The 16,921-nt window shown below is 38.0% G+C and overlaps 1 protein-coding gene across 1 annotated transcript; it reads left to right on the plus strand.

The window, feature by feature from the left end:
• The first annotated feature begins 16,141 nt into the window (after positions 1 to 16,141).
• Positions 16,142 to 16,921, plus strand: LOC137710237 (uncharacterized). The gene has a single exon (XM_068449171.1). It carries the CDS (start codon positions 16,142 to 16,144, stop codon positions 16,919 to 16,921), a length of 780 nt encoding a protein of 259 aa, XP_068305272.1.

Below are 16,921 nucleotides of genomic sequence, written 5' to 3' on the forward strand. Positions count from 1 at the left end.
TATGCTCGTCTAGAGAGCTATAACTGTTTGTCTTTGATGTACATGTTCACCAGAATTTTTCGGTAACCCTAATCGTTTTCATTTTATGTGAAGGAAATAAGGGTCACTGACGACGATTAGGGTTACCGGAAAAACGTCTTTACTCTCTAACTCTCAAGGAATGGGCCTTGAGGATTACATTATCTCCCCTTTTTTTTCTTGACCATTTTCAATGAAAGAAAAGCATCTTGAACTGGGTACCGGCAAACCATACGATACAAACGATTCCTCATAAGTCGGTCCCTTTATAATTTCCTTTTACATGAAGCTGGTGATATGATGATTGCTTAGTTGTGGGTCCACAAGCAAACATAACTTCGATCACATGTTATTGTGACGGTATCACAAACCAACATACCTAAATTACATAGCAATTTGTGATGGGATAAGGTTTATGTCTATACCCTTACCTATAATTTGATCATCAATCAGGACGGCTTAAGATGAAACCGGGATGCCTAAGTGCCATTGTCCTAAACCAATCATGCGACGTTATGTGAACTCGCTAAAAACGTCAACAACGCTTGATAGGTTTAGGATACCTTGTCTATGTTGAAGTAGCTCCGTGTACCCATCGAGTATTCTAATGTCACACACCATTGTTGAACACTGATCCAGCAACATACCAAGTCCAAGTGGGTCAAGTTGGTCCCATATATATGCACAATGAGTGGTTTATCACCATTGTGGTAGTTGTGGGCAAGTCTCTGCATCTTAATCATCCACCCTAAAGAGTGACAAAGGAGACTGGTCACATGGCCAGTTACCACATATGGATTGTATGTCCTCTACGAGGTGGAAAGAGTTCGAACCTTATGGGTCCCTACTCCCAACCCTCCTCCATGCCTTAAGGTTTTGCTCATCTAATCTACTCTTTAAGTCACGGAAAGCGAAATTCGAACTTGACTTTAAGAGAGCGGCTACACTCTCTTCACTAACTCAACCTGTATTTTCAGCCTTAACTAAACAATAGCATGTTGCAATTCATAAACTATTAGGTTATTCAAAGTATAAGAAAATTGCTCGAATGGACCTACATGGACAGTGAGGGCTTAGCTTAAAGTTTGATCTTATCCATAATACCATTTTTAAGCTAACCCTTTTACTTAAAAATGGAGTCCTTGCTTATTATATGTGGAGTCGAAGGTCAATAATGTTGAAAAAAAATAAAAGGTCAACAATGTCCAACAAACATGTTTATTCAAGAATATCCTAATAGAAGCTCAAAAATCTGATAATTTTAAACGTTACAGCATCAAGAAGCAAGAGAAATTAAACGCTTTCTAAATGCATGGTGACAAAAGGTCTCACTTGAGCACACAACAAACATTAACTCTCACGTCAATGAAAACTTTTTGAGAAGGACAAACACATCCTTGCAAGCAAAGGTGTATTAAACTATTATATGAGGATTAGCGGATGCAATGTTTAATTAACTCTCAATAATTTATGAGAAGATTGAGTGCATGTCTACAAATGAGAGTGCATGACTATTGCCAACGAAGGTTGGTTAAGTTGATAAGGATCGTTCTCTTTGTTAGACTAAAGTTTAGGTTTGAGTCTTGCTGCCAACACTTTCTTAGTAAGCGATCTATAAAAACTAAAAAAGAGGTTAAAACACCCTCTGTAAATTCTCAAAGAGGTTTAGTATATGTATTGACCTTGAAATGGGTAGCCTCTTCTCCTCCTTAAACTTTTTAGAATCGAAAGAGTGCATGAATATTATGTGCACCCAAACCTAACCTAACCTAACCCAGTCAATTGTACTAGGCCATGGTCAATCCAAAATCTTTGATCGTAATGGTATAGCATCACCACCTCAATAATTTAAAGTATCTTTCGATCTCAAAGTTTCAACAAACCCTATTATTCTTTACTATTAATGCTTAGTCAGTCCTGTGTACCAAGTCATCGCCTACTCTGTGCTTTGACATAATTACAGCTCATGCTACTGAATAAAATTATGGGCCCATCTGAGGTAAATATATAATCATTCTTGTCCTGCTTATATGAGTTTTATTTTAAGGATTGTGTTATTCGTACATTTTTTTTTTTTATCTTTCACATTCTTATTTGAATATTCTCGTTCACCTTTTCAATTATTATTTCATCACATGCTATGGCATGACGATCTGAATTGTCTGTTTTCTAGGTTACATTTAAAGACCAATTTTGCCAACAATCAACTAAATTCAAAAGCGTTTAGTCATTTAACGGTTATTTAATCAATAGACAAAACATGTTTTTCATATAAATTTGAGATTTGACAACATTAAATGAGCGGTTAAATGATTTCAGATTTTTGTTTTTTTTGTTTTTGCACAACTGATCTTTAAAAGATGAACTATAAAGTAAATGATTTTAATCACCGAGCAACATTACAGAATACAAGATAGAAGGAAAACTAAAAAAATAGAGCCGATAACATCGGTAGCATCCCAATCCAATAATTAAAGACAAAAAATGAGGCAATTATCAATTTATCATGCAAAGATTGGAGGATACCAAATACATATTTGTTTCATGAACTACTCAATGATTAGCAAATCTGTTTTGCAATTGCCAAACCAATGGTGGAAGCATCTAATTTTAAGTGTTTTTTTTTTTTAGCAAAAGATTAGAATTTAGATTTGGTTGGTCGGTCGGTCGGTTCTTTCGTCTGATGTAAAGTTGTAACCAGACATTTGTGCAGTAATAAGCATTTAATCCTACTGAATAAATTAGAGTTTCTGAATTTCGGGAATATCTTTTGCCAAGTTTTTGGCTTACCTCAGTCAAACTTGTATTGTAAAACGTAACAGAATCCTCTTCGAATACGAATCTTTTGAATTTTGGGATTAAAAAAAATGATCATTTTGGTTCCGATTCCTAATCATTCTAATTGTTAGACTGAAATATTGTTTGTTTAAATATTTTAATCGAGATCCTTAACATCATTTAAGATATTTAACTCATGCATTTATACATTTAATGTCCCACAAATTATGAAATTTAAACAAATTCAAACAAATTTTTTAAAAGATAATATACTTAAAATAAATATTACAGTAATATTGTTCTTCACAAAATTATAGAAAAAAATAATGTACCCACATAATTATTCTTTTTAAAAAAATAACTACTGATATATTTTAAAATATAAAATAAATACATATAATTAGGATGGGTACATTTAGCAAAATTAAAAATGGGTACAAATAAATTAAAAATATGGGTACAATGGGCACAAAAAGAAATTAATATATGGGTACAAATGAAAACTGAAAAGAAAATTGGTACAATTAAAAAAAAAAAGTTGCAAATTAAAAATGGATCCAAACTAAAAAAAAATTGATAAAAAATTTAGCCATAAATATAAATATACAAAGGTAACATTTCTAACACTAAATGAATATTCCTTCAAAAAACACTAAATGTGTCACAACGCGTCCCGGAATTTTAATTCCGAGGACGTGAAGTTATGAAAATGCCCTTAAACGGGATTAAGGGGCGTAAAATATGTTGTAACTTGATGATTTGGGGATTGGGTAGGATCTCACCTCCCTCAAATCTCTCCCTCATTCCCGTGCCTTGTCTCTCTCTCTCTCCTCCCTCACAAATCTCTCATTCTCTGAGAGTTCTCTCTCTCTCCTTCGAACTCACACAGACCACCCACAAACCACCCCAAAACTATGCCAACGAAGGATCTAAGACCACCATCGTACTCCTGAAGACCACACGAACACGATGGTACCAATTTCAGGTGAGTTTCACTTCGGAAAACATGGATTTCAATTTCACTGTGCGTGTGCACTGTTCATGCACACGTAAAACTTGATGTTTTCTGGGATTTTGAAGCTTGTAGGAAGCTTGGTGAGGTCCTAAGGAAGCTCGGAGTGCTTCGTTTGAAGGATTTGGACGTCGGGATCACGAACTGTAAGTCCGGCCGAATTTTCGAATTTTTAGAAAAGTTTGATTCCGTTGTTTTTAGGCCCTAAAACTAGTCCAACGTGGTAGATTATGTTTAGGGCTTCATTTTGGTATAAATTACGTGAAAAATGGACATAGGAACACGGAGAATGACAAGTTCAAAGTTTGGCCGGAGCTGTCGGGGCTTTTTCCGGCGAAACCACGGCGAGTTAGGGGTCGAGACAGGTATGGATGTGTTCGTCTCGTCAATACCTTCATTTTGATATATAGTACGTCGAAAATGGTTAAGAAATGAAGAAGTTATGACACTTTAAAATTTACCCAGAAATTCCGGCAAAACACCATCTCCGGCGAAACCAGTCCGGCGACGCGAGGAAGAAGACGCGCGCGTGGGCAGCGCGTGAACAGGGCGCGTGGGGGCGCGTGAGAGCTCCAAATTGAGTTCTGAAAATTGTCACGCGTTCGTGACGTCGTGTAGATCACCGTGGTATATTCATACACCCAAATTGAGCAACGTATGAGAAAGTTATGAACGAATGTTTGGTGTATGTGCGTTAAATAACGTCAATTTGGTTACTTTTTGTATAGGTGAAAATTATACAGAAGAAGAATGTAACCAATCTAGGGGAGGCTCAGGGACCTATGAGACGTCGATGTGATCAGTGAGTGGGCAGTTATTTTTCAGTATATATATATACGTATGCTTGACGTATTTCCCAGAAACGTATTTTAAAAGAAATACGAATTAATTATCCTGTCATATATGCATCATATTTTAATATGTGCATTACCATAATTATGCATACTGTTGCATGGTGCTGAGGAGGCCCAGGTAAGCTACGATTGAAATACTATCATCACATGCATTAGTAGTGGCATACATTTATATATGTGTATTGGTGCTATGGACGCACAGGTAAGTGCCAGGTAAGTGGTATTCATGTTGTTATGCAGTAGTAGTTTGAGAGGATTAGAGAACTCATAATCTGCACCCCCGGTGTTAGTGCTCCCGTCCAGGGCCAGGGCACAGCCTTCACGTGTATGTTCACCAGCACCGCATGCTCGTCTTGGATCCAAGTTAGGTGCAAGCCTGTCGTGGAGACCACATTAGGTGGTTCCGACTTGTAGGTGACCCGCGATTTATCGCACAGCTTCACGTGATCGTAGCACTAGAGCATACATATATATTACACCCAGCTTGTCGTGCAGACCACGTTAGGTGGTTCCGACTCGTGTGCAGATTCAGTGATTGAGTTGAGCGTGGAGCTCTAAGTGCAGCGGTACATGTCACGTTAGGTGACTCCCGGCTGCCAGATTATATATTGTGATGTGATTACGCTTGAGCATTTACATTTATTATGAGATTCTATTGTGGCATATTCTCAAGCATGAATGGCATATTGTGAGCATGAATGGCATATCATGGAACATGATTGACATATCTATACATACGTATATATGTTTATTTTCTGGGAAATTATACTTGTTTTACGGCGAGGGGTTACAAAGTTTTGAGAAGTGTTTAGAATTGGAAAAGAATTGTTTTACTGACCCACTCAACTTTGTTTTGCGCCCCTCCAGGTTCAAGAATTGCAAAGGTGTGGTGACTACGAGGAAATTCAACGGTGTTCTGACAGAGTGGACCCAATAAGGACTCACCTTCGGGTGTTTCATTTTAGAAGTTGTATATTTTAAAGCTTCCGAACTGTGCAAATGGTTACGTCACTCTCACGTGACGGCCAGCATACCCTCCTTCGGGACGGGGTGTGTCAGTTGGTATCAGAGCCTAAGTTTCAATCTTGGACATCTTGAGAAGTTCTAGTGAATTCTGTCAGAACTACACCGCCTCGTAGCAAACCACGTAGTTAGAGGAACTTAGTCTCCCTGATTTAGCTGTTAGGGGAAACTGTTATTTTGGTGATTCAGTATATTATCTAAAAGGGACATTTTAAGATGGGTTATGAGTTGAATTTGAATCACCTTATGAAATGATGAACCTAAGGGAGCAAAGCGATGGCTTAATCATTTGGAAAAGACGTTTTGGATTATGCAAGTCAAAGGAATCTTCCTTTTGACAGAAGGGTTGAGACGATTACCTGGTTTGAGTTAGGAACTTGTATCCTGGTGGAAACAGGAGTATAATTCGTTGTCACCGGAGGAAACAGCCGATTGAGAATTGTTTAAGGACTTGTTTAAAGAAAAGAATTATTCCTTCGGCATCTAAAGAATTATTCCTTCGGCATCTTATGATGGTAGAAAGCAAGAGTTTGCAAATGTGAGACAAGGAAAGCTGACGATCAATAAGTATTATAGAAAGTTCTCAGACTTGCCTTGTCCCATTCAAATATTGCTGCTATTTTGATTGAAGTGTTATATTGTTTTAAGCTGGGTGGCATAAGGCAGTGGTACTTTGGGTGACCACTATCCATTGTAATTCTTACCAGGAATATACAAGATGTTGTTGAGCCTTGAGGACTCTGAGAACATGTTCAGTGAGAGTAAAGAAGAATGATAAAAGAATGGGAATCAAAAGAGGACGATAAAGTTAATGATTCCTCATATCAAGAATATAGAAAGATTCGGAACTTCAAAAGAAGTGAAGCTAATTCTAGTTCTTTTGGCAAAGGTTTTAATGCCATTGATCAGAGGTGAAGTGATAGATGTATTGGTAATCCCAGATCTCAGAGACAAGGTGATTTTGGTAAAAGAAATGTACCTTTGGGCTGTAGGTACAATAATGGACACATTTGAGAATGTAGGCGAGAAAGCATTGGACGCTTTACAAGTGGATAGATGGGATATAGAACTGCAAATTATGTCCAAAGCCAACAGAAGCCCTAGCAGTCTTCTTTGCCACAACTAGCGCCGATCCAGCAAGTTCCTGGATCTATTAATTATGGTCAGTTATGTCGTGGTGTACATGAGCGAAGTACTTACACTAATAGAGGTTGTGGGAGACGACAACAAGCCCAGGGATGTGTTAACCACACATCACTGCAAGATACTCAGAATTATTCGGATTTGATTAGGAGTACGATAATTATTCTTAATGACTTAGCTAGAGTCTATTTGTTAATAATGTAGAAATTTTACGTTATTATTGTTATTGCCTAGAAAGTAGTAAATAAACGCGATTGAGACGTGTGTATGTATTTCCTAATGAGTGGCAAAATAGTAATATTACACCCTCGAGAGTTGTTGCTTACTTATCGAGACAACGATGATTTATCAGTATTGCGGGCTGCAGACCGTAATATTAATAACTTATTCGTGGATTCGTTAAGCAAGTAAACCGGTAGGTTATCCTATGTTAGTATCGTACTATTCAGAGTGCTCAGTAATAGTAGAGTATGTATTGTTGCCAGCTATTTTTGTTTCATTAGATTGTGGATTTCGATGTTATTCTAGAGCATTCTATTATGATACTTGGCATGACATACATTCATATTGTCTAGCATTTTTGAGATATATTACGTATATGAGTATATACTTTAATTCCGGGAAACCAGTTATTTTCCATCGGTCTGGATGACTAGAGATTACTTTTGTAAGTATGCAAAGTGGAGTGAGGCAGGCCGTTATTTATGCTGTGAGAGCAAAGAGATTATTATCAAAAGGCTGCCAAGGATATTTATCTCATGTGGTGCTAAGTGATGTCACTTCTAGTAGTGTGGAAGAAGTGGGAGTAGTCAAACATTTACCTGACGTTTTCCTTGAGAATTTACCTGGATTGCCGCCAGTTAAAGATGTAGAGTTCACTATGGATTTGTCTCCAGGTACAAACCATATATTATAGAATGTTGCCTTTTGAACTAAGAGAATTGGAAATTGGTTGATAAAGGTTTTTATTCAACCTAGTACATTACGTTGGGGGAACCCTAGTTTATTGGTGAGAAAGAAAATGGACGTTAAGGCTGTGCTTTGATTATAAGCAGTTGAATCGAGTAACAAGTGAAAACCGTTATTCATAACCTCACATTGATGGTTGTTTGATCAGCTTCTAGGTGGTTGTATATTTTCTAAGATTGATTTGAGGTCTGGATATTATTAGTTGAAGATTATCGGTGAGGATGCCCTTATGATAACTTTCAGGATTCATTAAGGTCATTTCAAGTTTGGTGATGCCATTCGGAGTGACGAATGCATCTACTACTTTATGAATTTGATGAATGAAGTATTCCAATGATATCTAGACCGATTTGTTATTGTTGCTATTGAAAGGATTGATAAGACTAGAGCAAAGTATGCTAAACATCTTAAATTGGTATTGCAAAGATCGAGGGAACGTTGGTTGTATGCTAAGTTTAGCAAATGCTAAAGTTAAATGAATCAAGTGGCATTCTAAGATTTGCTATATCTGCTGAAGGTATTCAAGTGAATCCTTAAAAGGCAGCAGGAATTGAGAAATTGGAATAACCACGAGCCGTAATTGAGATTCGGAATTTCTTAGCTTACCAGACTATCTCGGATGGTTGTGAAAGATTTTTCAGTCATTACTTTGTCATTGACGAGGTTGTTGAGAAAAGAGGTTATGTATGAGTGGGAAGGAAATTGTGAGCAAAGGATTCAACAACTGAAGCATTTCCTCACTCATGCACGTAATTTAGTATTCCCAGATAATAGTGGTAATCATAAATTTTAGTGATGTTTCTGGAATGGTATGGGATGCATGTTGATGCAAATGTTAGGGTGATTACATACGTTTCACGACAAAAAGAACCTCATGAAATGAATTACCCTACCGACGATTTGGAAGTCATGATTACCATTCTTGCTGTGAAGTTATGAAGACATTATATTTGGTAAGAATGCAAGATTTTTACGAATCCAAAAAGCCTCCAATATCCATTACTTGGAAGGATTTTGTTATAAGGCAGCGAAGGTAGATTGAATTGTTCAATGAACATGATTGTACGACCAGGGTGATCGTAGAATTGTTCTAGCTGATGCACTTGGTGAAAAGACGGTGGTAAAAGTTGATGTCTGGCACGCTTGCCAAGATTGTCTTCTTGTGGATTGGAAATCAATTGGAGTAAAGTTGAGAATGGAAGTTTGAGAAGAAGTTGTAATTGCTAATTTTCAAGTTAAGTCTTTTTAGTAAGGTCGTACTCTAGACTCAAATGGTTAACGAAGAAAATTAAGAATTAACCAAGGAAAAAAAAAAAAAAAAAAAAAAAAAAAAAAAAAGAAAAAGAAAAAGAAAGATTGCTGAGTTCGAGAATAGGATGGTTATGATTGAACTTGAAGTGTTAGTTGATCAATGTACCAAGTTAGTACATTTACTCCAGTGTTGAGTAACAACCACAGTGCAACAGTACTTATATGTTTTATGGAGAAGAGATTTGGGTTACGGAACTGCTGAGTTTCTTAAGTATGTTGGTTGCACAGTTTCCAAAGTAACGCCATAAGGACCATGAAATGTGTCGATTTTTGTTGATTTGTGGAAGAAATACTTCTGGATAGAGAAGATTCGATCACGAAAGAGTTTTGGTAGGCCCTGAAACTATGGATGAGTCTTCTCAAAGTATTCAGGTGATTAAGTTTAACCTGAGAGTAGCCAGGAATGGCAAAAGAGATTAATAGTTGAACATGTCACTAATCGAGTGTTTAACGTAGACGATCTTATAATTTTGAAGTTTTTACTTTAGAAAAGTAAGATTCGGCTGGGAAAGGAAAGCAAATTAAGTCCTAAGTACATCGGACTTTATGTGATCATCGAAGAGTAAGTGAAGTTGCTTGAATTACTTCCAGAGTTATTGTAAGAGCATGATGTGTTTCATGATTCAACATTTTTAGAAATTTCATCACGAAAAGAAATAGTGAGATTTGGAAAGGAGACAAAATAAGTCTTAAACACATCAGACCGTTTTTGACCACTAAAGGAATCGATGAAGTTGCATACAAGTGGTGATGTCTTCAAAATTGGCTAAGGTGCATAATGTATTATATTTCGATGTGTTGTCACTAGGTGGCAGATTCGTCACATGGAGTTCCGGTGCAACTGTTGAGAATTAATCCGGATTAAACTGGTTGAGGAACCAAGGACGACTTTGGATTGGAAAAAGAATGTATTGAGAGAGATTTATCCGAAGCTATTGTATGAGTTTAGATGATTAAGTTGGTTGTTGGAATTTCGGGGACGAAATTCTATAAGGAGGGAAGGTTGTCACAACCCGTCCCGGAATTTTAATTCCGAGGACGTGAAGTTATGAAAATGCCCTTAAACGGGATTAAGGGGCGTAAAATATGTTGTAACTTGATGATTTGGGGATTGGGTAGGATCCCACCTCCCTCAAATCTCTCCCTCATTCCCGTGCCTTGTCTCTCTCTCTCTCCTCCCTCACAAATCTCTCATTCTCTGAGAGTTCTCTCTCTCTCCTTCGAACTCACACAGACCACCCACAAACCACCCCAAAACTATGCCAACGAAGGATCTAAGACCACCATCGTACTCCTGAAGACCACACGAACACGATGGTACCAATTTCAGGTGAGTTTCACTTCGGAAAACATGGATTTCAATTTCACTGTGCGTGTGCACTGTTCATGCACACGTAAAACTTGATGTTTTCTGGGATTTTGAAGCTTGTAGGAAGCTTGGTGAGGTCCTAAGGAAGCTCGGAGTGCTTCGTTTGAAGGATTTGGACGTCGGGATCACGAACTGTAAGTCCGGCCGAATTTTCGAATTTTTGGAAAAGTTTGATTCCGTTGTTTTTAGGCCCTAAAACTAGTCCAACGTGGTAGATTATGTTTAGGGCTTCATTTTGGTATAAATTACGTGAAAAATGGACATAGGAACACGGAGAATGACAAGTTCAAAGTTTGGCCGGAGCTGTCGGGGCTTTTTCCGGCGAAACCACGGCGAGTTAGGGGTCGAGACAGGTATGGATGTGTTCGTCTCGTCAATACCTTCATTTTGATATATAGTACGTCGAAAATGGTTAAGAAATGAAGAAGTTATGACACTTTGAAATTTACCCAGAAATTCCGGCAAAACACCATCTCCGGCGAAACCAGTCCGGCGACGCGAGGAAGAAGACGCGCGCGTGGGCAGCGCGTGAACAGGGCGCGTGGGGGCGCGTGAGAGCTCCAAATTGAGTTCTGAAAATTGTCACGCGTTCGTAACGTCGTGTAGATCACCGTGGTATATTCATACACCCAAATTGAGCAACGTATGAGAAAGTTATGAACGAATGTTTGGTGTATGTGCGTTAAATAACGTCAATTTGGTTACTTTTTGTATAGGTGAAAATTATACAGAAGAAGAATGTAACCAATCTAGGGGAGGCTCAGGGACCTATGAGACGTCGATGTGATCAGTGAGTGGGCAGTTATTTTTCAGTATATATATATACGTATGCTTGACGTATTTCCCAGAAACGTATTTTAAAAGAAATACGAATTAATTATCCTGTCATATATGCATCATATTTTAATATGTGCATTACCATAATTATGCATACTGTTGCATGGTGCTGAGGAGGCCCAGGTAAGCTACGATTGAAATACTATCATCACATGCATTAGTAGTGGCATACATTTATATATGTGTATTGGTGCTATGGACGCACAGGTAAGTGCCAGGTAAGTGGTATTCATGTTGTTATGCAGTAGTAGTTTGAGAGGATTAGAGAACTCATAATCTGCACCCCCGGTGTTAGTGCTCCCGTCCAGGGCCAGGGCACAGCCTTCACGTGTATGTTCACCAGCACCGCATGCTCGTCTTGGATCCAAGTTAGGTGCAAGCCTGTCGTGGAGACCACATTAGGTGGTTCCGACTTGTAGGTGACCCGCGATTTATCGCACAGCTTCACGTGATCGTAGCACTAGAGCATACATATATATTACACCCAGCTTGTCGTGCAGACCACGTTAGGTGGTTCCGACTCGTGTGCAGATTCAGTGATTGAGTTGAGCGTGGAGCTCTAAGTGCAGCGGTACATGTCACGTTAGGTGACTCCCGGCTGCCAGATTATATATTGTGATGTGATTACGCTTGAGCATTTACATTTATTATGAGATTCTATTGTGGCATATTCTCAAGCATGAATGGCATATTGTGAGCATGAATGGCATATCATGGAACATGATTGACATATCTATACATACGTATATATGTTTATTTTCTGGGAAATTATACTTGTTTTACGGCGAGGGGTTACAAAGTTTTGAGAAGTGTTTAGAATTGGAAAAGAATTGTTTTACTGACCCACTCAACTTTGTTTTGCGCCCCTCCAGGTTCAAGAATTGCAAAGGTGTGGTGACTACGAGGAAATTCAACGGTGTTCTGACAGAGTGGACCCAATAAGGACTCACCTTCGGGTGTTTCATTTTAGAAGTTGTATATTTTAAAGCTTCCGAACTGTGCAAATGGTTACGTCACTCTCACGTGACGGCCAGCATACCCTCCTTCGGGACGGGGTGTGTCAAAATGAATATATTTAGAAATAAAAAATATTTTATTATTGAAATAATTAATGATGTTTATTAACACCTAAGAACTTTGATCAAAATTTGAAGATGAATAAGGTTTTAATCAATCGAGTAACAAAAAAAAAAGAATAGGAACCTAAGTTCTCCTAAAAAAAACACAACCGTTCACGTAAAATTATGCGATTGAGATCGCTCTTCCTCTTTAATTTTCTAACCCGTTCTCTTTCTCTCAATATTGTCACCTTCTCCGGTGGCGATTAACAAAGCAGATTCGCGAAAGAAAGAAGAAGAAGAAAATGGGAGGGGTGGAAGGTCGGAGAAATAAGCAGTGGGAATTGAGGGGAAGGGAGGTGAGTAATAATAGGGAGGTTTGCAGGATCCGGATAGTTTGGATTCAGAGAGGATCTGTTCACAAAACGAAACTACCGCCCTTCAACACGTACGTCACGGTAGCGTAGCTGCCATGTTTTATCACGATGCTATATTCCATCATCCCATCTAATGACAAAATTTAGTCAGGACCTATCTTTGCTGGGTTGAGAGAATCTGTTGTGTCATGACTTATGGGAATGAATTTATGTACAATCACGACATCAATGTGACAATATTTTCAGTCTATTATACATTATTATGCATTTTAACTTACCTATCTTTTGAGATAATTTGTTATGTCACGACTCATGGATATGAACTTATTTACAATCACGACGTTAATATGACAATATGACACTTACCTACATGCCGTTAAGCAATGAGCTTGGAATATCATAACCTTGACGTTCCAATTGCATGTAAGTCATTCTCATGCTACGAAAATAAACTGCATTGTGTTTACTAAATAAATTGTAAATGAGCTTCCACATGATTTATAAAGTCTTTTGCTCGAGCAAGATCTCACGAAAATTCATTAGTTGCATTTTTTACAAAAAAATTGGGCAATTACTAATTTACTCACGATTTTAATTGGTTTTACAAATTGCTATGAATATCATGCATTATAAAACCTAATTTCGTAAAGCATGAGGATCTCAATGAAGTTGCAAAGTCCCATTCACTAGCTTCCGATTTGTACCAACAAAAATATCTTCCAAGGTTACATAATATTTGAGATTTTGATGTGATTGGATGAGGAGAAATTTCAAGATTAGTGGTGGCAAAATGTTCTTTTATCTTATTAATGATGTAGAATAAATGGTCGAGTGGATAGAAGAGGAAATGGACTGACGGAAGGAAAAAGGGCACAATAGAAATTTTTAGATTTGGCCGAGCTTCGATCTGCGCCTATGATACCTTTTTTGAAAAGAAAAGGATGTTGCCGTTCAGACACACGGGCTTCTCGTAACATATAATAGATTTTAGCCATCTGATACTGTTAGGATTCCAAAGCAGTATTTGAAATTCTGTAATAAAAATCAGACATTTCAATTATCATCTGAATTATATATGTTGTTTTTAATTTTCTAAGACCTTTGAGTTTTCCCAGAATTGCGTTAGTGCCTTTATAAGTCGTTTGACTGTTTATGTAATCTCATCAATTCAATCTTTAGACAAACAATCCTTTAGGATTTCTCTCAAAAATTGATGAATTTCAGACTTTCAATTCTTCAAAGAGTAATCTTGTAATCCTTAGCTTTGTGTTGCGTCAATTAATTTGCTTATTGAAACTTTTGATTAGCTTTTCTTTATACAAGAAAGGTTATGAGTGAAAGAAACTTTGGAAAACAAGAAGAAAAGGGCCTACTTAGTGGTTAGGATGGCAACCCCAAAAGTCTACACATGGCAACACCAAGAGGAACATAGACCTTGTCCTTATTTTGAGAACAGACCTCGCATTTTATCTCCATCTCACCACTTTAATCTTCCCTAACTTCTGGCTTTAAAAAAAAAAAACTACTAGAAGCTAAAGAAATCTCATAGTCTTGGCTTGGCTTCCTCTTTTTCGAACAAGAAACTTACTTTCCACCGGATTATGAAGTGTCACTGTGTCATGCGTTCGGAAATAATACTTGATTAGTCTGAACAACCATCAGAATTGCATTCCTGTTGCATAAAATCTTTCTTAATTTTAGAGTCATTCATTTTCTCAGTGTAATAGTAGTTTCTTGCAGTGTAGTTTCTCTCTTCCCACAAGTTATCCAACGCTGCAGAGATTTTTTCTCCTCATTCATCTTAAAAAAGAACAAAATAACATTATATATATATATATATATTTTTTTTTTCCCGGTCCAATACATACATATATATATATATGTATATATAGAAAATTGTTATTAGTATTTTAAAAATCTCATTTTACACTCCAAACTTTCTATATTTGAAAAAAAAAAAAAAAAAACATTTGTGAGGAGTGTAGAATGAAAATTTTGAAGTACCAATAACACTTCCCTATATATATATATATATATATATATATATATATACTGTTGAGATGTGTCCCACATCGGTGAGGGACAAGGTTTGCTATGTGTTTATATGATCTTGGGCTACTCCCTATATTGCCAATTGGTTTTATGGTGGAACCTCAATTTCATCATGGTATCAGAGCGGGTTGTCCTCGTGTGAAGCCAAACGGCCACACGCGCTCTACGTCACCTAGTTGTTGTCCATGTGTAGGCTTGAAAATCCGCCATATGCGCTGGGACGTGTTGAGAGTTGTCTCACATTGGTGAGGGACAAAGTTTGCTATGTGGTTATATGATATTGGGCTACTTCCCATATTGCTAATTGGTTTTATGGTGGAACGTTAATTTCATTATGGTATCAGAGCGGGTTGTCCTTGTGTGAAGCAAACGGTCACACGCGCTCCACATCACCCAGTTGTTGTCCACGTGTAGGCTTGAAAATCCGCCACACGTGCGGGGACATGTTGTGAGTTGTCCCACATTGGTGAGGGACAAAGTTTACTATATGCTTATATGATCTTGGGTTACTTCTCATATTACCAATTGATTTTACGGTGTAACCTCAATTTCATCATATATATATATATATATATATATATATATATATATATATATATATATATATATGTAACCATCCCCTTCTTTTGTTTCCACTCTGTAGAACAAATAACAATAGCAGCACTAAAAGCTGGGAAATTCATCCTCTAATCTTCGAAATTTCCAAGATTTACTCACTGTTCTTGAAATTTGTGCAGCTCCAAAAGCTGCCTTTGTTTTCTACTCGTCCTCTAAAAGAGTCGCCTTTTTTTTTCTTTGTTCGTCTTTTTTGACTTCCAAGTCCAGCCCAACATGTCAAGTTTGAATACCTCATCATAAGTTGAAACTTCTAATCCCAATCCATTTCCACATGCCATTGGCATACCAATATTAATTCTTGAACTTCAAGTAGCTCTTAAACTCTTAATGTCTTCTGAAGATTCTTGAGGTCATAGTGTTTTCTTGCAGGTACCTCTCCTCGTTCATTGTTGGCAAGCGAAGGTTGGTGCAAGTTGAGCATCGGAGTATTTTCTTGCAGATACCCTCTCGCTCATCGTGTTGGCAAGCGAAGGTTGGTGCAAGTTGAGCATCGGAGTATTTTCTTGCAGATACCCTCTCGCTCATCGTGTTGGCAAGCGAAGGTTGGTGCAAGTTGAGCATCAGAGTATTTTCTTACAGATACCCTCTCGCTCATCGTGTTGGCAAGCGAAGGTTGGCGTCCGGCTTCTCAACGTGTGGATTGAAGATATTTGTTAAAGAACTCGAATTTTTTTGCTCCAACACATCCTCACCAGTTCCTTGATCAATCAAAGATAATCAACATGTGCTCAGAAACTAGTCCTCCCAGATTATCTTTCTCCCATGATCTTGGACAACCAGATGTTCCACCAGTTGGTCGGAGAGACGCATCACTCTTGGACATGAACTGTGACTTTGAGTTCAGCTTCAGCAGAAGCAGCTTCGAACGTCAGTCTTCCTCCGCCGACGAGCTGTTTTTGCACGGCGTAATCCTCCCTATGCAGCCGAAAGAAAAGGTTTCGAACAGCGAAGTCAAAAGTTATTCTTCTCCTGCTCCTCTTCCGAGTCATCTTCCAATCTATGACAATCAAAATCCAAAGAAAGAGACCAAGAACTCGAAGGAAGATATAGATTCGAGTTCCGATCATTTCGAGAAGAAGCCTCAGTCGAAATCTTTCTGGGGATTCAAGAGAAGCACCAGCCTCAATCAAGAAAACAAGAAGAGTTTATTTTGCTCATTGCAACTCTTGTCAAGAAGCAACTCAACCGGATCAGCTCCGAATCCGAAAAAGGCTATTTTTAAGGATGTTCATAAACAAAAACAGACGTCGAATATTTCAATGTTGAAGTCAGCATCATGTTCATCATCTTCTTCTTCATCGTCGTCGTTGAACCCGCATGCACCGCTGGTGCCGAGGCCGCCGTTGAGGAAGGGATACAATGGATCGTCTTATTACGGCAACGGAGTTCGAGTTAGTCCTGTGTTGAATGTACCATCTCCTTACATTTCTAAAGGAACTGCAAAGCTCTTTTGTTTGGGTTCTTTTTTACACCCCGGTAAAGATAAAAAGGGCAAGAAATGA

Source organism: Pyrus communis, chromosome 12 (genome assembly GCF_963583255.1).
Source record: "Pyrus communis chromosome 12, drPyrComm1.1, whole genome shotgun sequence".
In the NCBI taxonomy this organism is placed as follows: domain Eukaryota; kingdom Viridiplantae; phylum Streptophyta; class Magnoliopsida; order Rosales; family Rosaceae; genus Pyrus; species Pyrus communis.

Excerpts from the sequence above, each read along its gene's own strand:
- LOC137710237 (XM_068449171.1), top strand. The coding sequence starts at position 16,142 with ATGTGCTCAGAAACTAGTCCTCCCAGATTATCTTTCTCCCATGATCTT.